General features: G+C 49.2%; 1 protein-coding gene across 1 annotated transcript; it reads right to left on the bottom strand.

Annotated features, from left to right (window-relative positions):
• Positions 1-481: 481 nt before the first annotated feature.
• LOC310681379 (ras-related protein Rab-19-like) lies at positions 482-20,977 on the bottom strand. Its single transcript, XM_083449102.1, has 7 exons — positions 20,330-20,977; positions 15,382-15,669; positions 13,240-13,402; positions 9,988-10,107; positions 2,805-3,436; positions 2,144-2,470; positions 482-2,069 (listed from the first exon to the last, which is right to left on the bottom strand). The coding sequence occupies exons 2-5, from the start codon at positions 15,568-15,570 to the stop codon at positions 3,315-3,317; spliced, it is 594 nt and encodes a 197-aa protein (XP_083305228.1). The 5' UTR covers positions 15,571-15,669; positions 20,330-20,977; the 3' UTR covers positions 482-2,069; positions 2,144-2,470; positions 2,805-3,314.
• Positions 20,978-21,048: the final 71 nt, after the last annotated feature.

Here is a 21,048-nt window from a genome sequence, read left to right as displayed (position 1 = left end):
GCTCAAGACCACCACCCCCAAAAAACATCATACATACATCACTGAAGGAGGTGGGTCTGCAGCAGAAATCCTGTCTTCCAGGATACCTGATAATAGCCACTGAATGCTTATACCTGAGCATCCTGGCCATTTCTTTGAGATGTAAACAGTTTAGTTCCCGAATCTCTTACATATATTGATAGTTTGCTCAGCTTAACAGATACGGTACTTTCCAGACTGTATTTGAAAAGGGAGGTATAAGCTCCTACAGTCCAAAGACACCGGAAAGCTTTCCCCATTTCCTTCCTCCTTGCAAGGAAATATTTGAGGCCAATTTGGGAAAGTCAAAATGCCTTCAGGACTGCTCTCCTGTACTGTTTCAGACATTATACTTATGCATGTGTGTTTGCCTTATACATTTATGAACATGCGATTTATATATATGAGACCTTAGAATCCCCCAAATGGAAATGGAAGTCGGAGCAAAAAAGAAACAGAGTGGTAAAGAAGAGAAACATTTATTTGTCGTACAACTTTTGGACCTCCCTACAAGGGAGAAGGGGTGGGTTTGAATCTCCAGGTGGGCAAGTACGCATTTATTTTTATTTATTTATATTATATTAAGAAGACTATGAGTGCAGCTTGCAAGCTACAGCCTGGCAGCATAATTCTCACATAAACTCTCTGGAATCTGCCCTGTTATGTACTGAGTTGAATAGGGTCCAAAAGGCAGCACTCTGATTGGTCCTAGAACAATAGGATCCAGAATGCAGCAGTCTGATTGGTCCACAGGAGCCACCCAATCCAGCTCCAGGTGGAAGGGAATCCGCAACCTGGTTGATCTACAGGAGAATCCCGGAATTAGCCAATCACATGGGGCCCATTGTATAAATAATGTATATAAAGCAGACATTCTGGGGGAACTTCCATTCCTCCTCACCACCGTGAGCTGAATAAAGAGCATGAAATCCACTCTCGACTCCGAGTATATTTCATTCCCAATTAACTTCCATCTCCAGGGCTCAGTGGTAAGAGGGAGAGGAGAGGGAGAATGACCAGGACCCACCCCTGTGACATCACCAGGGGATGCCCTCATGACATCAGCAGAAGCTTCCCCTAAGTCTAAGGTTTGGGTCCCAAAATCTCAGGGTCTAGGATGCTCACAGCCAGGCAGTCCTATTCAGACCCTACTGTTCCTTGTTCAGGGAAATTCAGAGAAATGAAGATTTAGGTGTGCTACCTGCTCTTTTCTTAGGCTTCGCTTTGCTTTTTGCTCCCCTGTGCAGTACAAACAAGAAACAGGCGCTGTACTGGGTTTTATTTTTGTAGAAATCATTGCAGGCAGAAATCAGAGGAAGCTGTTGCCTCAGAGCTGACATCTCCAAGCCGAGAGATTTCTCCAGCTGTTGATTTCTACCTGTCATCATGCAGCCACGGAGGCACAGAGCCCTTGCCTTTTAAGAAGTAGCAAATCAAAGACAATTAGGGGCCTCCCGGCATAATTGTAAGCATGTTTACTTGGATTTTCAGTGAGACTGCTGAGTCATCCTCTGGCCGCAAAAGAGGAAAATGTCTCTCTTAATGCCATACTATTGCAGAGTACCTCCTTCCTCAGAAGGTCATTGTTGCATACCTCAAATGGAGCACAAAGTGGTTGCTTAAGTATTCTGCTGTCTCCAACATGCCAGAAATGCAGCTTTATAGGGTGAGATTCAGTGTCACGCTGTGATCAACGTTCTGCCTCCACAAGCATTTCAGCTCACCAGACAGAGTCATCCCTGTGCGTGCTGTTCCAGGGCTTATACCGACTCCCCCAGAGTCAATTTTGAGGGGGATGTCCCATTGCGCAAGCTGAAGTCTGCAGAACATTGCATGCATTGATGATGCTAGCTTAAATTTGATAGCAACAACCTCAGCAGAATTTGTGTCAGCCCCTTTCATAGGAAGAAAGGGCATCTCAGAAGTGACATGTCTCTCAAGTGATGGGAAGGACAAAAATCGGCTATTTACTGTATTTTTCGCTCTATAAGACGCACCAGACCATAAGACACACATAGTTTTTGGAGGAGAAAAACAAGGAAAAAAATATTCTGAATCTCAGAAGGCAGAACAGCAAGAGGGATCGCTACGCAGCGAAAGCAACAATCCCTCTTGCTGTTCTGGCTTCAGCGATAGCTGCGCAGCCTGCATTCGCTCCATAAGACACACACATATTTCCTCTTACTTTTTAGGAGGGAAAAAGTGTGTCTTATAGAGTGAAAAATATGGTATTATTCTTGTTATGGAATAGCTGGAGGCTGCCATGCTTCTGAATCCCAGTTGCTAGAAACCACAAGAGGGGAGAGGGCCATAATAATAATAATAACAATAATAATAATTTATTATTTATATCCTTGTGCTCAGGTTTTGCTTGCTGGCTTCCCATAATGGGCATTTGGTCGGCCACTGTGAGAACAGGTTATTGGACTAGCTGGTCCCCATTTGGCCTGATCTTGCAGCAGTGGCGTAGCGTGGGTTGTCAGCACCCGGGGCAAGGCAAGTAATTTGCGCCCCCTAACCCGGGGCAAGGCAAGTAATTTGTGCCCCCCACTGCACTGTCCCTCCCCCAGATAGTCCCTCGCTCTCTCTCCGCACCGCACGCCTGGCACCCTCCCCTCCACAGTGGCCGGCGACCCGGCGGATCGGATCGGATTCGCACAGCCAGCACTGCAGTGAGAGAGAGTGAGTGAGCCAGGTAGGGGCAGAGAGCTGCGAGTGCGAGCGCGCCCCCCCAGATGTTGCGCCCGGTGCGGCCGGCCCCCCCTGCACCCCCCACGCTACGCCACTGTCTTGCAGACTCTTCTTAAGAAGAGAAAGTGTGGAATGGGAGGAGGATAGCAAGTATGATGCACTACCTTGTTTGGAACACCAACAGGACGTGGGGAGAGGCCAAGGATCGCACCCTCACACATACAACCCCCCAGATCCCATATTAGCTCAGAAGCCGCAGTTCCCAGAAGTTGGTTGCGTGTCCACAGTGGGGTCACTTCGTCAGCTCGGCATCCTGCAGGAAATGGCCCACAGGTCTCCAAAGAGAAGCAATGATGGAGGTGAAGCGAGGGAGGCTCTCATTGGCCCACCAAGATGACTTCCAGCCAAGGGTACCAGCGCCACAGCAGAATATGCTGCAGAGACTCTTCAGGTCAGACACAGGCGGCTGCTATAGCACAGCCATCTCCAAGGAAGTGGCAAATGTCCCGATCCGATATGTGGCAAACGCACGGAGAAAGGATACCTGAGACCAAAGGCTACCTGGAGCATCCTCTAAAATGCTGTGGCAGAAAGCTCTCCCAAGCTCAGCATCCACATTGGCCGTAGCCTGCATCTTGCAGCGGGAGATGGAGGCTGCTGTGCTGGAATTCGTTCCTGAGGAACAGCCTTTCCAGCATCTCCTGCAGGCTGCGCTCCACGTTCTCACCTGGAAGAGAGGAGGAGAAAAGGAAGCCTGGGCCAGGTTGGAGGAGGAAGAGGGAGAGTGAGAGAGGAAGAAGGCCAGGCAGTGGGCAGGCAAGTGGGCAGGCAGTGAGCAGTACATGTGAAAAGGATCTAGGAGTCTTGGTTGACCACAAACTTGACATGAGCCAACAGTGTGACGCGGCAGCTAAAAAAGCCAATGCAATTCTGGACTGCATCAATAGGAGTATAGCATCTAGATCATGGGAAGTAATAGTGCCACTGTATTCTGCTCTGGTCAGACCTCACCTGGAGTACTGTGTCCAGTTCTGGGCACCACAGTTCAAGAAGGACACTGACAAACTGGAACGTGTCCAGAGGAGGGCAACCAAAATGGTCAAAGGCCTGGAAACGATGCCTTATGAGGAATGGCTAAGGGAGCTGGGCATGTTTAGCCTGGAGAAGAGGAGGTTAAGGGGTGATATGATAGCCATGTTCAAATATATAAAAGGATGTCACATAGAGGAGGGAGAAAGGTTGTTTTCTGCTGCTCCAGAGAAGCGGACACGGAGCAATGGATGCAAACTACAAGAAAGAAGATTCCACCTAACATTAGGAAGAACTTCCTGACAGTAAGAGCTGTTCGACAGTGGAATTTGCTGCCAAGGAGTGTGGTGGAGTCTCCTTCTTTGGAGGTCTTTAAGCAGAGGCTTGACAACCATATGTCAGGAGTGCTCTGATGGTGTTTCCTGCTTGGCAGGGGGTTGGACTCGATGGCCCTTGTGGTCTCTCCAACTGTTCTATGATTCTATGAAGTCTCCTGTTTGCACTTATTCTGATTATTACAGGTATATAAGAAGAGTGGCAAATGAAATTAACGGACTCTGCAGAATTAGACAAAATGACAGGAGGGATACGAAACCTGCGGGACCAAAGATTCTTAGAGGACTGGAGTAGATATCTGAACTATTTGCAAAGCAATTGTAATAAACAGATTACGCTAGCAGGACTGCTAGAAGTTTTGTAAGGTGGATTATGCGAAATATTGCAAGGAAGATTATGAAGAGAATATTGGTTAAGGATAACTAAAAGTAACAGAGAAATTAAGAAATGCAGATTAAGTGATAAAGTATGGAAAATCTTCAGAGGTAGCTGACGGGAGTCTAAAAAAATTGTATAAGATAAAAACGTATGTTAAATGACTGGTGGAAATGATATGTTAAAAAATTAATAAAAATGTATTGTCAGGGAACTGCCATCAGAGCCAGAGGGAGAGGGAGGGCTCCAGAGGGATTCCGGAGAGCGTCCCGGGAGGGAGAGAAGCAGCACATCTTCTGGGGAAGAAGAAGAAGAAGAAGAAGAAGAAGAAGAAGAAGAAGAAGAAGAAGAAGAAGAAGAAGAAGAAGAAGAAGAGTTGGATTTGATATCCCGCCTTTCACTCCCTTTAAGGAGTCTCAAAGCGGCTCACATTCTCCTTTCCCTTCCTCCCCCACAACAAACACTCTGTGAGGTGAGTGGGGCTGAGAGACTTCAGAGAAGTGTGACTGGCCCAAGGTCACCCAGCAGCTGCATGTGGAGGAGCGGAGACGCGAACCCGGTTACCCAGATTACGTGACTACCGCTCTTAACCACTACACCACACTGGCTCTCAGTGGAGGAAGGAAATCAGCGTAGCACCAGTGGAGGAGGGGGGCAGATGGGGGAATCGGCGAGGTGGCTCCAAGACTCCTCTCCGGGGACCAGCGGGGAGAGCACGGGTCCTCCGATACCCACACCCTCCCTGCGCAGAAGGCTTCCACGCAGAGAGAGTAGGAGGAGACTAGGCGTCAAAGAGCTTCTTCGCTGGAAGAAGTTCAAGAAACGCCCACTGACGGATTCTGCCAGCGATTGAGACAGCCACGGGTGAGTGGCTGTCCAGACAGAAAGGGTTCACTCAGGCAACCCACCCAGGTGTGGCACCGATTTACGCACGAGCAACCCCTAGAACCATTACATGTATATATAAAAAAACAAAAGGCACCGAGGCTGTGGATGAAGGTGAGGTGGGAGGGAGGCTCTTTGATGGACTGGTGGTGCCATAATAATAGCAGCGCTGTTGGCACAGACCGGTCTCTGCCCCTCCCAATGTTCTGTGCCAGGAAAGTAGACTGCTGCATTACTTAATATTAGCAAAGCTCCCTTCTCTGCTGGTCCAGAAATAGAACCTGCTGCTGCGCACCCATTCATTATCTCAACCCCCTGAGAGATGCACATTCCTTCAGAAAAGTCTGGCTGGCGCGCCTGCAAACCATCACACCACCCCTACCTTCCTCTGCCTGTCAGATTGGCTCGAAGGCCCTTCGTGACCTTGCTTGGCGGCCGGGCGGGTAATTAGCGCCTACCCAACCTGCTGCAAACCCCACAGCTTCACGCAAGACTGGCGCAAGCTAATAAATGCTATTTAAAGCAAGGTTGAGCAACCAGCAGGCTTCTGGCTAATAGCATGCTTGGGGCAGGGGAGGAGCCCAGAGGAGAAGAGGCAGCAGGGTGATGCCGCAGCAAAATAAGCTAATGCTGCTTTAGGCTGCGTCAGCAGAAATCTGGTGCCCAGATCAAGGCAAGTAATACCGTAGTTCCGCTCTGTTCTGCCTTGGTCGGACCACACCTGGAGTCCTGTGTTCAGTTCCGGGCACCGCAATTTACGAAGGATGTTGACAAGCTGGAAGGTGTGCAGAGGAGGGCGAATGAGATGATCAAGGTCAGGCAGAGGCAACCCGGCCCTCCAGATGTCTTGGGACTACAATTCCCATCATCCTAGCCACTGTGATCCACGCGACGGTCACCTCCAGACTGGATTATTGTAACTCGCTCTATGTGCAGCTGCCCTTGAGACTGACCCAGAAACTCCAGCGGGTGCAGAATGCCGTGGCGAGACTCCTTACGGGGTCCTTGCCGTGGGATCCCGTTCACCCAGTGCTATACCAGCTGCACTGGCTCCCGGTGGAGTACAGGATCAGGTTTAAGGTGCTGGTTTTAACCTTTAAAGCCCTATACGGCCTAGGACCCTCGTACCTACGGGACCGCCTCTCCTGGTATGTCCCACAGAGGACCTTGCGGTCTTCAAACAAAAACATCTTGGAGGTCCTGGGCCACAGAGAGGTTAAGCTGGCCTCAACCAGAGCCAGGGCTTTTTCGGCCGTGGCCCCGATCTGGTGGAACACTCTGTCACAAGAGACTAGGGCCCTGCGGGACTTGACATCTTTCTGCAGGGCCTGCAAGACATAGCTGTTCCACCAGGCCTTTGGCCGAGACACAGTCTGACCCCCTCTTTTGGTAATCCTCATAGAACTCTAGCCCAATGGTTGTCATGAATTTGATTTTGAACAGATTTTAGAATGAATTGATTTTAGAATGCTGTGTTACTTTTATTGTTGTTAGCCGCTCGGCTGTGGAGGGCGGGATATAAATAAATTATTATTATTATTTATTATCCCTGACCACTGGTCCTTTTAGCTAGGCATCATGGGAGTTGTAGTCCCAAAACACCTGGAGGGCCGAGTTTGCCTATGCCTGATCAAGGTTCTGGAAACTAAGCCTGATGAGGAGCGGTTGAAGGAACTGGGTATGTTTAGCCTTGAAAAGAGGAGACTGAGAGGAGATCGGATAGCCATCTCCAAATATCTGAAGGGTTGTCACATGGAAGATGGAGCAAGCTTGCAGCATTCGAACCAATGACTTAAAGCTACGAGAAAGGGGTTCCAATTAAACATCAGCAAGAGCTTTCCAGCAACAAGAGCTGTTTGACAGTGGAACAGACTCCCTCAAAAGGCGATGGTGTCTCTTTCCTTGGAGGTATTTAAGCAGAGGTTGGACAGCCATCTGTCAAGGACTTTTAGCTCCGATTCCTACGCTGCATGGGGTTGGACTAGATAATAATAATAATAAAGAATAAATTTTTATTTATACCCCGCCCTTCCTGGTTCAGAAAACCGGGCTCAGGGCGGCTAACAACAAATTTAAATCACTTTTGACTATTGGAGGTCCTTTTCAGCTCTAGAATTCTATGCTTCCATGATTAAGCTGTTCATTTGGGCCCTGCTAACCTCGCCCACTTCGGCAAAGAGCAGATCAGACACGGTGGGCTCAGGCGGATGCCAAGCGCAGTCTGCTCTCCGTGTCATTTTGTGCCAGCTGCCTGGGGAAATTATGCTGACTCTCGGTGACGATTTTACGAGGCTGACTCGGCATCTTCGAAAACGCCCGCCCATCAGCAGAGTAAGAAACTAAAGAACCTGGGGAAGGAAGGAAGGAAGGAAGGAAGGAAGGAAGGAAGGAAGGAAGGGAAGCCTCAGGAGATGTGGAAGCAGAAAGCTGCTGTAAATGGAAAGCTCTGGGAGGCGTCAAAGAAAAGCAGCCAGACAACTGCCAGAGGCAAAAGTGCGCAGAGCTGCAAAAGTAAATTTCACCACGGTACTCGCTTCTTTTGGACTTCCAGGACTCTCTAGCTGGGTTCTGAGACTCTCCATAGGCCATATCCCCTCCATAAGAACATGCTTTTTAACATCTGCATGCAGCCACTGGCAGAGATCATCATTATCAGATGACACCCAGCTCTACCTCTCTTTCAAATCAGAACCAGTGAAGGCCGTGAAGGTCCTGTGTGAGTGTCTGGAGACAGTTGGAGGATGGATGGCGGCTAATGGATTGAGGTTGAATCCTGACAAGACAGTACTGTTTTGGGGGGACAGGAGGCGGGCGGGTGTGGGGGACTCCCTGGTCCTGAATGGGGTAACTGTGCCCCTGAAGGACCAGGTGCGCAGCCTGGGAGTCATTTTGGACTCACAGCTGTCCATGGAGGCACAGGTCAATTCTGTGTCCAGGGCAGCTGTTTATCAGCTCCATCTGGTACACAGGATGAGACCCTCCCTGCCCACACACTGTCTTGCCAGAGTGGTGCATGCTCTGGTTATCTCCCGCTTCGACTACTGCAATGCGCTCTATGTGGGGCTACCTTTGAAGGTGACTCAGAAACTGCAATTAATCCAGAATGTGGCAGCTAGACTGGTGACTGGGGGCAGCCGCCAAGACCATATAACACCAGTCTTGAAAGACCTACACTGGCTCCCAGTACAAATAAATAAATAAATATAATAATAATAATAATAATAATAATAATATAATAATAATAATAATAATAATAATAATAATAATAATAATAATAATAATAATAATGGCCTGCTGGATCAGGCCCATCCAGTCCAGAATAGTAGTCTCACGGTGGCCAGATCCCACAAGCAGGATCCAAGCACAAGAACAACTCTTGCCTCCTGTGGCCTCCAGCAACTAGTCTTCAGAAGCATGGCTGCCTCTAACTGTGGAGAAAAAGCAGAGCCATCCTGGCTAGCAGGAGGGCCAACTTGGCCCAGCAACCACGGGTGCCCAGGGCCATGGGTGCTGTGCAGTGTGCCTGGCCCTGGCAACAAAATTTGCTGGTGCCTGGCCCCTTCATGAGGAATCTTGTGGGTGCTTGGGCACCCTGGGAGTTGGCACCTGTGCTGGCTAGTAGCCATTAGTAGCCCTCTCCTCCCCCTCCTCAACAAATTCATCTAAACTTCTTTTACAGCTGCCCACATTGGTGGGCATCACTGCCTCCTCCTGTGGGAGGGAGTTCCATGGTTTAACTCTGCACCAGGTGGAGAAATAATGTCTTTTACCTGTACTGAATCATCCAACACTCAGCTCCCTCACCAGAGTCGTGCATGCTCTAGTTATCTCCCGCTTGGACTACTGCAACGCACTCTACGTGGGGCTACCTTTGAAGGTGACCTGGAAACTGCAATTAATCCAGAATACGGCAGCTAGACTGGTGACTGGGGGTGGCCGCCGGGACCACATAACACCGGTCCTGAGAGATCTGCATTGGCTCCCAGTATGTTTCTGAGCACAATTCAAAGTGTTGGTGCTGACCTTGAAAGCCCTAAATGGCCTCAAGGGCCCAGTACACCTGAAGGAGCGTCTCCACCCCCATCGTTCTGACAGGACACTGAGGTCCAGCTCCGAGGGCCTTCTGGCAGTTCCCTCCCTGCGAGAAGCAAAGCTACAGGGAACCAGGCAGAGGGCCTTCTCAGCGGTGGCGCCCTCCCTGTGGAACGCCCTCCCATCAGATGTCAGACAGATAAACAACTACCTGACATTTTGAAGACATCTTAAGGCAGCCCTGTTCAGGGAAGCTTTTAATGTGTGACATCTTAGTGTATTTTTGGTCTTTGTTGGAAGCCGTCCAGAGTGGCTGGGGAAGCCCAGCCAGATGGATGGGGTACAAATAATAAATTATCATCATCATCATCATCATCATCATCATCATCATCATCATCATCATCCCTGGCCTCAGCTGCTGTTCCCAAGCCTGTGACCCCTTCAATGTTGTCCTGAAAAGAATGCAGCCCCTGAAAGTCCCCCGCCGTCCCCCGTTTCAAGCCCCTTCCTGCTTCTTCTGTGGTTGGTGGGTCAGTTGAATTGCTGCCCTGCTCTTTACACCAACCTCACTTGCATCACCTCTCAGTTCAGCCGGAAAGACGAGGCGACCCCCCCCCTTACCTGTCTTGGCCGACACTTTGAACCTGCCGGACGCGCCGTGCTCCACCGCAAACTTCTCAGCCTTTTCTTCAGGGACGCAGCTCTCCAGGTCACTCTTGTTGCCCAGGAGGAAGAGATTGGCTTGGCGGAGGCAAGGGAGAAAGAACAGGAAGATCTGAGAACAGGTGCTGGGGCTAAAGGCTCGGAGCCCCCGGCAGGGCAGGAGGCGGCCAGTTCATGTACGGTAGGAAAGGATATTTGCAGCTCCAACATTTGTTAACAATTTTGTTTGGGCCAGCAGCGTTTTCAGCTTCTGAGACTCCTGAGATACTACTGGTTAAATTCATTACAACAACAAAAAACACCACCCACAATTACTTTTTTATAGATATTTGTTATCAATTTGATAGGCAGATGTTAAGAAATGATTGGAAAAAAGAACTTGTGGTTTTTGCTGTGTTGCCGAGACAATGGGAGAGTGTTTTCATTTCTATAGCATAGGTAAGGTAAAGGGACCCCTGACCATTAGGTCCAGTTGTGGCCGACTCTGGGGTTGCGGCGCTCATCTCGCTTTATTGGCCGAGGGAGCCGGGGTACAGCTTCCGGGTCATGTGGCCAGCAGGACTAAGCCGCTTCTGGTGAACCACAGCAGCGGACAGAAATGCTGTTTACCTTTCCGCCGGACCGGTACCTATTTATCTACTTGCACTTTGACGTGCTTTTGAACTGCTAGGTGGGCAGGAGCAGGGACCGAGCAACGGGAGCTCACCCTGTCGCGGGGATTCGAACCGTCGACCTTCTGGTTGGCAAGTCCTAGGCTCTGTGGTTTAACCCACAACACCACCTGTGTCCCTTTTATAGCATAAGTAAATGGACCTTAAATTATGGCTTATACAAAAGAAAATAATATTTTGAATTTATTGAACTCCACTATGTTTGTATAGAAAAGGACTGCCTGAGGCTGCATTTTGTTGGGGATGTAATAAGGAGAATGCTTCTTTAAAACTCATGTTTTTACAATGTCTTATACTTATTAAGATTTGGGAGAAAGTAGTGAATTATATGACTGTGAAAAAGCTAAACTTTTCAGAGATTACTGTTCTTTTCAACTGCATACCTACTAGACAGAATTTGACAACTGGAGTACATAAATGGATTCTCTGTGCCCTCACTATGGCCAAAAGACTGATATTGCCGCACTGGAAAGAGAAACGTAAGGAGCAGGCTGCTTATTGATGTAGACTACGCATGGACAAGGATAACGAAATTTGGAACACAGTAGGTTAAAAAAGCGAGAGTTACATAAGTGTATCAGAAATAATGATATATCTATTTGGAATAATATTAGATAGGTATATATGGGATTGTAATTGTTAACTGTTAACTGTATATATTATACCCAAAAATATATATTAATTTTCTTTCCCTCGCTCTCATGATTTAGGATAGGCATAGGCAAACTCGGCCCTCCAGATGTTTTGGGACTACAACTCCCACGAGCCCTGGCTAACAGGACTAGTGGTCAGGGATGATGGGAGTTGTAGTCTCAAAACATCTGGAGGGCCGAGTTTGCCTATGCCTGATTTAGGACAATGCTTCTCAGAGTGGCCAATACTGCCTCCTGGCGGTCAGCGAGATTAACTAGGGCAGGGTTTCCCAAATTTGGGCCTCCAGGTGTTTTGGGACTACAATTCCCATCATCCCTGACCACGACCTGCTAGCTAGGGATGATGGTTGTAGTCCAAAAACAGCTGGCGATGGCAGGTTACGGCAGGGAGGTAGAAACGACTACCAAGGTACGACCGGATCAAGTTCATCCGTTTTACTGAATTCATCAACCAAAATACTTTTAATTGAATAAATGTGTCATGTATTGCGACCCTTTGTCAGGTGTGCGTGCAGGAGCCAAGCCCTGTGACCAATAGGACTCTGCAGGACTGGGGCCTTCCTAAGTTTGTTCTGAAGAGGCAAGGCGCGGCCGCACAGGTGAGGCCGATTGGTAACTCAAAGCACCTGGTGGCAAGAGCCAGGAAGGGATATAAGGTCAGCGTTTTCCTTCGACTCTTTGCCACAGCAACACGCTTCCTGCCTTGGGCTCCTTGACTCCTTGCTTCTCAACCCTCGGACCCCTGACTTCGTGACTCCCTGCTTCTCGACCCTCGGACCCCTGACTTCGTGACTCCTTGCTTCTCGACCCTCGGACCCCTGACTTCGTGACTCCTTGCTTCTCGACCCTCGGACCCCTGACTTCGTGACTCCTTGCTTCTCGACCTTCGGACCCCTGACTTCGTGACTCCTTGCTTCTCGACCCTTGGACCCCTGACTTCGTGACTCCTTGCTTCTCCACCCTTGGACCCCTGACTTCGTGGCTCCTTGCTTCTCGACCCTTGGACCCCTGACTTCGTGACTCCTTGCTTCTCTACCCTTGGACCCCTGACTTCGTGACTCCTTGCTTCCTGACCCTCGGACCCCTGACTTCGTGACTCCTTGCTTCTCTACCCTTGGACCCCTGACTTCGTGGCTCCTTGCTTCTCGACCCTCGGACCCCTGACTTCGTGACTCCTTGCTTCCTGACCCTCGGACCCCTGACTTCGTGACTCCTTGCTTCCTGACCCTCGGACCCCTGACTTCGTGACTCCTTGCTTCTTGACCCTTGAACCCCTGATTTCGTGACTCCTTGCTTCCTGACCCTCGGACCCCTGACTTCGTGACTCCTTGCTTCCTGACCCTCAGATCCCTGACTTCGTGACTCCTTGCTTCTTGACCCTTGAACCCCTGACTTTGTTACTCCTTGCTTCTCGACCCTCGGACCCCTGACTTCATGATTCCTTGCTTCTCAACCCTTGGACCCCTGACTTTGTTACTCCCTGCTTCTTGATCCTCGGACCCCTGACTTCGTGACCCCTTGCTTCTCGGCCCTCAGACCCCTGACTTCGTTACTCCTTGCTTCCTGACCCTCGGACCCTCTGCTTCTTGACTCCCGGCTCTCTGAACCTCGGATTCTTGGCTTCCTGACCCCTGGCTTCTAGACTCCCGTTCCTGCTCCCACCCCGCCATCTTGCCCCCGGTCCTGACGTCCCCAGACGGGACTTCAATCGCCTGTGAACCAGACTGTGATACCCTGGGGTCCCATCCAGCTCTGCAACCCTATGATTCTGCATCTGCGTGTCAGGCTGCTGATAAAGGCGCAGGCGCGGAGGCGGAGAGGGGAAAGTGGCAACCGACCCCTCCGTACCCCGGGACTCTTCTTTTCCCGCTTGCCCTCTCACTTACCATCCGCACAGTACTGCCTGGCCAGGTACAGCCAGTGCAAGAGGCTGTCAAAGGAGAGAAGGTGCTGCAGGCTGTAGACGAGGAGCACAGCATCCGCGTCCCGGTAGTAGCTCCTGCTCAGGGACAGGAAGCGCTCCTCCCCAGCCGTGTCCCACAGGGAAATCTGCGCAGGTCGAAAGAGCAGGTGGTTAGAGCGCCGAACGGGGGAACTCCCTGCTGCAGGAAACCTATGAGAGACTGACAGGAACCTAGAGGGGGATTCATCTGGGTTTTTGTGATGGCCTAGTCAGGTAGGGTCTAGGGACGCAGGTGGCGCTGTGGGTTAAACCACAGAGCCTAGAACTTGCCGATCAGAAGGTCGGCGGTTTGAACCCCTGTGACTGGGTGAGCTCCCGTTGCTCGGTCTCTGCTCCTGCCAACCTAGCAGTTTGAAAGCACATCAAAGTGCAAGTAGATAAATAGGTACCACTCCGGTGGGAAGGTAAACGGCGTTTCCGTGCGCTGCTCTGGTTCGCCAGAAGCGGCTTAGTCATGCTGGCCACATGACCCGGAAGCTGCATGCCGGCTCCCTCAGCCAATAAAGTGAGATGAGCGCCGCAACCCCAGAGTCGGCCACGACTGGACCTAATGGTCAGGGGTCCCTTTACCTTAAGGTAGTCTTTATGTGAGTATATTGTATTTAATTATGGGGTATCAGCGTTTTTAGGGGGCTAACCAGGCTGGGATAGCTGGGATAGCAGGCTTGTTGGTTTTGAATGTCTGATGTAGTTTTTTTCAATTTTGTTGTTCTGTATGGGACAATGACAATAAAGATTATCGTATCGTAAAAGGGAGTCTCTGTGGCAGCTCATGGGTTGTGGAATTCCCCACATGGCATGCCTGGCACTTTTCTTATGCAGCTTTCAGCAAATGCTGAAGACGCACCTTTCTGCCCTGATCTTTGACACCTGAGAAGTGTGTTTTCAGGACCCACCCAATTCCTGTAACAGCAATTTGCTTTCACTGTTTCTAATTCTGAATTTCGAATTGGCCTGGGGCGTGCTGGTGAAGTGTGGGAAACAGAATCATAGAACTGTAGATCCCAAAACGTCATCTAGTCCAACACTCTGCAATGTAGGAATCACAGAAGGAGACCTTCACCTGTCAGTGCTAGGATTTATTCAGGACTTCAATGCTGGGAGTTCGAAAAGTTGGGTGCCATAAATGTGGAAAATTGCAGTCAAACATACATGAGTACTAGTTGGTACATGAAGGGGTTAAGACAATAGAGCTGTGTTCCTAGACGCAGTTAGGTCATGCCCCTCTTCTCTGATGAGTGAAGAAGTTAAGCCTTCTCTTCCTGTGCCTCCCTTTTTCTCCACACCATGTAACCCACCAGGTGGGATGCGTCGAAGCCATCTCCAAAGCTTTGAACCTACGTTTGGAATTATCTTCTGTATTTTCTACCCTAGAGGATTCTGCCTGCGTTCTCCTTGCTGCTGCTTGGATAAATGCATGAATCGGACCTTTGGAATGTTTTGTAAGTTAAACCATTTTAAAGTTACTAAACAGTGTGTGGTCTGTTCATTGCAAGAAGGGTGGAAAGAGAGGGGCGCTTTGCAAGTGGACTAAACAGGATATGCAAAAGGTTTAATTCGTAGAATCATTGCATTTATCAAGCTGGAAGGGTGTCCAATATGTGAGTTTAAACTCTGCTGCTGGGGGCTCCCTCCCACTGGAGAGTGTGTTAAGACCCAAATTCTGAATCTAGGCACACCCAGCCGGTTCTTTTATTATTCACCACACACACACACACACACACACACACAAACGGGTCACAAGACCCTATATCCCCGTCCTCCATGACAAAAACAGCCCTCTTCCTCCTCCTTTCTGAGGAGAGAGGGGAACGCAGAGCAGCATGCAGGAGAATCTCAGCTTCCACAGCAAGCAGTGTGGTCCCCAGGAAATTGAGCCACTGCCCCTCTCAGAATCGTAAGAGGGACCAAGCCATCAACTCCCACCCTGTATAAGCCCAAGCACCCAAGTGAGCTTACGAAGGTGCATAGACCCTGTTGCTTCTCCCTTTCCCCCTTTCATGAGGCAGGGAGTTCCAGAGGCAAGCCACCAGCCAAATGAGCTGCCCGGGAAGCGGGCCCTTACCTGGACCTGGCAGTTCCTGCTGTTGAGCTTCAGGGGCAGGGTTTTCTCGCACGTGTAGCTGTGCTGGCCGGGCGGGTGGTCGCCCTCCAGAAAACGCCCCAGCTTGATCCGATGGAAGAGCGTGGTCTTCCCCACCCCAAAGTCCCCCAGGAGGATCATCTTGAACCTGCGGCTCCTCGTCCCTGCCATGGCTAGGCTTCTTCACCAGCAGCAGGTGGCACACGCTCCTGACGGGCAGAGATGTTCTTTGGCCAAGCGAGAGAAGGAGACCTTGAAGTCACGGCTCAGCTGTGAGGAGGAGGAAATGTGGCCGGTTTGTTCAAGGAGGGGAATAGCTGTTTGCATTCTCTCCCTCTTTTCTGGAGGAGGAGGAGGGATCCAGGACGCAAACACTTCCCCGTTGCTGGAAGTGGCAAAGCCCAGATCCAGACGCGAGCTAGTTAGGAGAGCACGGTCCAAGTTGGATCACCTTAATTTCCACATTTCTTAATTTTTAAAAACATTAATCTTTATTAATTTAAATTACACACACAAAGAATTTACAATCACATACTACAAAAAGAAAATTAAAGGAAAAAGAATTAAGGGGAAAGAAAATACAGAAAGAAGAAAAAGCAGATTTACGTGCATAAAAAAGATTAATCTTCCTAATTAATACTTACCGTATTTTTTGCTCTATAAGACTCCCTTTTTCCCTCCTAAAAAGCAAGGGGAAATGTGTGTGCGTCTTACGGAGCGAATGCAGGCTACGCAGCTATCCCAGAAGCCAGAACAGCAAGAGGGATCATTGCTTTCACTGCGCAGCGATGCCTCTTGCTGTTCTGGCTTCTGAGATTCAGAATATTTTTTTCCTTGTTTTCCTCCTCCAAAAACTAGGTGCGTCTTGTGGTCTGGCACGTCTTATAGAGCGAAAAATGCGGCAAATAAACACTTAAATAAAAAAGACTTCTGACAAAACGAGTCTTCCAATCATTCTCAGTGTACTGTTTATACTGTCGTCATATTCCCTGCACAGTTTTATATTCTTTAATATCGCTCCCGTCTACTCCACAAACGGTATTTGTTGCATTTACAAGTATCGCTCAAGTTCTGCTAATATGGTGTGGTGGGTACAATATTATCTTATATAATCCTTAAATATTCTCCATTATCCAAATATTTTCTGGTTCAATACTCCTCTAACTCTTCCCGTCAGTTTTGCTAGTTGTAAATATTCTAACATGAGTATCTGCCAATTTGTGATTCCCAGTACTGTTTCGTTTTCCCACTTACTCGCCACAAGAATTCTTGCTGCTGTGCTGGCATGCATGAACAGTGGTCCTATGTCTTTTTAATTTCTAGTGGTAAAATGCCTAAAGGAAAGATCTCTGGTTTGTTTGTTTTTTAAGTGAGTCATGGAATTGTAGAGCTGGAATGTGAACCAAAGAGTCATTTAGTCCAGCCCCCTACAATGTGGACCCACAAAGGGGACACAGAAACTGAAGGATGACTACTTATATGCATTGGACTGCTTCATTCAGTATAGTTGTTATGTACTGAGTTGAATAGGATCCAGAATGCAGCAGTCTGATTGGTCCTAGAACAATAGGATCCAGAATGCAGCAGTCTGATTGGTCCTAGAACAATAAGATCCAAAATGCAGCAGTCTGATTGGTCCTACAACAATGCAGCAGTATGATTGGTCTGCAGGAACCACCCAATCCAGCTCCAGGTGGAAGTGAATCCACAACCTGATTGGCCTACAGGAGAATTCCAGAATTAGCCAATCACGTGCAGTCCATTATGTAAATAATGTATATAAAGCAGATACTATGGGGGGACTTTCATTCCTCCTCACCACTATGAGCTGAATAAAGAGCATGAAATCCACTCTTGACTCTGAGTATATTTCAATGGTGCTGGCCTTGAATGTCCTAAATGGCCTCAGCCCAGTAGACCTGAAGGAGCGTCTCCACCCCCATCGTTCTGCCTGGACACTGAGGTCCAGCTCTGAGGGCTTTCTGGGGATTCCCTCACTGTGAGAAGTGAGGTTACAGGGAACCAGGCAGAGGGCCTTCTTGGTGGTGGCACCCGCCCTGTAAAACACCTTCCCATCAGATGTCAAGGAAATAACTATCTAAGATGCTTCTAAAAGTCAAATAACAACTATCTGACTTTTAGAAGCATCTGAAAGCAGCCCTGTTTAGGGAAGTTTTTAATGTTTGTTTTATTGTCTTTTTAATATTTTGTTGGAAGCTGCCCAGAGTGGCTGGGGAAACCGAGACAGATGGGCGGGGGGGGGGGGGTTAGCAATAATAATAATAATAATAATAATAATAATAATAATAATAATAATAAATATTTAATAATCATCATCAGTGCTGGATTACTTCTCTGCAGGTTTCTTTAAGAAACTTAGAGCCACAACAGGTGTAAATGTGAAGATTAAAAACCACCTGCTGGCAAATGGAAAAACAAACAAAGGCTTCCGCCAGCACCAACTTCGCATGACATTCAGCGCAGTTTTCTTTAGCAAACATTGAAGCGCATTCAACGGAAAGGCACAGCAGGCAAAAACGTGTACAGAAAAAGATCTGGCTGATTAAATGGCACACATAACTTTTTTTCAAGCGAAACTCAAATTTTGGCTACCTTTTCCAAGGGGAAATAAATGGCCCCTTGCCAGCGCAGGGAAAGCCATTAACATGTGTTTCCTCCACAAGCAGGAGCATACAGTGTTAGGAAAGGTGTGCGGAGGTAGGGAAAGGGAGGATAAGAACCTAAGAGGGTGCTGGATCAGGTCAAGGGGGGCCCAATCAGCATCTTGTTATCACGGTGACCAGCCAGGTGCCTCTTCTGGAACCCCACAAGCAGGACCCAAGCACAAGAGCAACTTTCCCCTCTTGGGGTTTGCAGCAGCTGGTTTCCATAATAATAATAATAATATTTTTATTTATTTATACCCCATCCTTCCCAGTTCAAAAACCGGGCTCAGGGCGGCTAACAACAAATCTAAAACACTTAATTGTAAGAGCAGCATAAAATACAGTATAAAAACATGAATAACAATAAACTTCAAAAATCAATTTAGGGGAAATAAGCATTAGGTAATCCCCAAGGCTAGCTGGCTGAATTGGTCCTACTTGGGCCAGCGAGGAGACCAGGGGAGAATTAGCTGCGGGGTCTCAGAGGGGGTGATCTTCATAAAAGGGGAGGGAAGGAAAGGGAAATAAAAGATCAGGCTGAATTCAAATTGAAAGCCAGGCGGAATAGCTCTGTCTTACAGGCCCGACTGAAGGAGGTTAAATCCTGCAGGGCCCTGGTCTCCTGGGACAGAGCATTCCACCAGAGCGGAGCCACCACTGAAAAGGCCCTGGCCCTGGTGGAGGATAGTCTGACTTCCTTAGGGCCCGGGACCTCTAAACTATGGTTGTTAATGGACCTAAGGTCCTCTGCGGGGCAGAGCAGGAGAGGCGGTCCTGTAGATACGAGGGCCCTAAGCCACAAAGGGCTTTAAAGATCAAGACTTGAACCTGACCCTATACTCCACCGGGAGCCAGAAGCTTCGTTGCCTTCAACTGGGGAGGGAAGAACAGAGCTATCCTGGCTAGGAGCCATCAATACCACCCCCCTCCATGAATATCAATATAGTTGGAATCTCCTTTCTTGTAACTTGATGCCATGGGTTCGAGTCCTACCCTCCAGAGCAGCAGAAGACAAGCTTGCTCCATCTTCCCTGTGACAGCAATTCAGATATCTATCCTAGCACCTCTCAATCTTATCCGCTCCAAGCTAAACATACCTGGCTCCTTCAACCACTCTTCATAAGGCTTCGTTTCCAGAACCTTTATCCTATTGGTTGCTCTCCTTTGCCCACCTTCCAACTTGTTAATAATAATGATAATAATTATAATATTAAACTAATGTACCCAGGACCAGACAGAGGACTTCAGATGGGATGTACACTAGACATCTGCTGATACAGCCTAGAAGGTAAAAGGTAAGGGGATGCGGGTGGCGCTGTCGTTTATACCACTGAGGCCCTTGGGCTTGCCGATCAGAAGGTCAGCGGTTCGAATCCCCGCAACGGGGTGAGCTCCTGTTGCTCTGTCCCAGCTCCTGCCAACCTAGCAGTTCGAAAGCATGCCAGTGCAAGTAGATAAATAGGTACGGCTGCGGTGGGAAGGTAAACGGTGTTTCCGTGCGCTTTGGCTTCCGTCACGGTGTCCCGTTGCACCAGAAGCGGTTTAGTCCTGCTGGCCACATGACCCGGAAAGCTGTCTGTGGACAAGCGCCGGCTCCCTCGGCCTGAAAGCGAGATGAGCGCCGCAACCCCATAGTCGCCTTTGACTGGACTTAACCGTCCAGGGGTCCTTTACCTTTACAGCGGACGCTCGGGTTGTGAACGTGATCAATGTGGGATGCATGTTCGCAACCCGCAGCGTTTGCAACCTGCAGTGGCGCATCTGCCACACGCGGGTTGCGATTCGGCGCTTCTGCGCATGTGCAAAGCACGATTGCTGAAACCCGGAAGTAACCCGTTCTGGTACTTCCGGGTTTTGGCGGGTCTGTAACCCGAAAAAACGCAACCTGACGCATTTGTAACCTGACGTATGACTGTACCTTTTTACAGCCTAGAATTGCATTAACTTTTTTTGCTGCTGCATCATGCTGTTGGCTCATGTTAAGCTTGTGGTACCCGAAGACCCCTACACCCTTTTCACATGCCAAGCCAGGCATCCCCCATCCTATATGTGTGTATCTAGATTATTCCTATGTGCAGAACCTTTGCCCCCACTGGTATTCAGATCCCTGGTCCAAACACCAGAGACATACCCACAGCCCGGGTGAGGGACAGCCTGGCAGAACCCCATAAAACAGGGCCCCATAAAAGAGGCGCCCCCATCCCAACCCAGCTCCTCCACCAATTCAGACATGGAATGTCTTGCCAGGGCAGTGTCTCATCTACCTTGTCTGTCCTCGCGCCAGCCGGGTCAGCCGCCCACTTGACCAAGAGGCTTCTTCCTTCGAGGGATCCCCGCAGAGATCCTCGCCCTGCCAGTCACATGCCAGTCACAAGGCCAATGTCCAGAGAGGGCCGTCTGTTCTCCTTCAGGAGCTCCTGAAGAGGCCTTAAGCCTCCGGGGGTGTGGTAAGAGGTTGGCACCGACGGCTGCCTTTCCCTGACTCAGCCTAGTTCCCTGTCTCCGACGGAAGATGGCAAGAAGCAGGGCAAATGTCATGCACACCGCGTCAGATCTTTATTTGCCTCTTTATGTGGGGTTGGCGTTTGTTTGTTTTCTAGTTTTACAGCCGCGAGAATTCTTCGCTTCTCCTCCGAGCTCAGAAACGCCGTGAAATGCAGGCGCTTGAAGCGCAGCCAAGTGCCCTTGCCTGGAGTGGCAAAGGAAGCAGCCAGCTGGCAGACTCCTCTGGGGAGGCCGAGGTCCCAAGCGGCTGTTTATTAGGGCACCCCGTCCTCCGTCACTTCTGTGTTGGAAATCTGCGCTGGGAGGACATTGTCGCAGGTGAACTAGGATGTCTGTATTTTGTATACGCTGCCTTCTCCTCTAAGGAGCTCAAGGTGGCAATAATAATAATAATAATAATAATAATAATAATAATAATAATAATAATTTATTTATACCCCACCCATCTGGCTGGGTTTCCACTCTGGGCAGCTTCCAA

Source organism: Podarcis tiliguerta, assembly GCF_965153285.1.
Source record: "Podarcis tiliguerta genome assembly, chromosome: 7".
Lineage (NCBI taxonomy): Eukaryota > Metazoa > Chordata > Lepidosauria > Squamata > Lacertidae > Podarcis > Podarcis tiliguerta.
Note: the sequence above shows the minus strand (reverse complement) of the source record. Positions and strands in the feature narration are given on the sequence as shown.

Excerpts from the sequence above, each read along its gene's own strand:
- LOC310681379 (XM_083449102.1), bottom strand. The coding sequence starts at position 15,570 with ATGGCAGGGACGAGGAGCCGCAGGTTCAAGATGATCCTCCTGGGGGAC. Across the intron at positions 13,403-15,381 it reads GCAGGAACTGCCAGGTCCAG|ATTTCCCTGTGGGACACGGC; the intron begins GTAAGGGCCCGC and ends CGACCTGCGCAG. Across the intron at positions 3,437-9,987 it reads CAAAGTGTCGGCCAAGACAG|GTGAGAACGTGGAGCGCAGC; the intron begins GTAAGGGGGGGG and ends CCTCTCTTCCAG.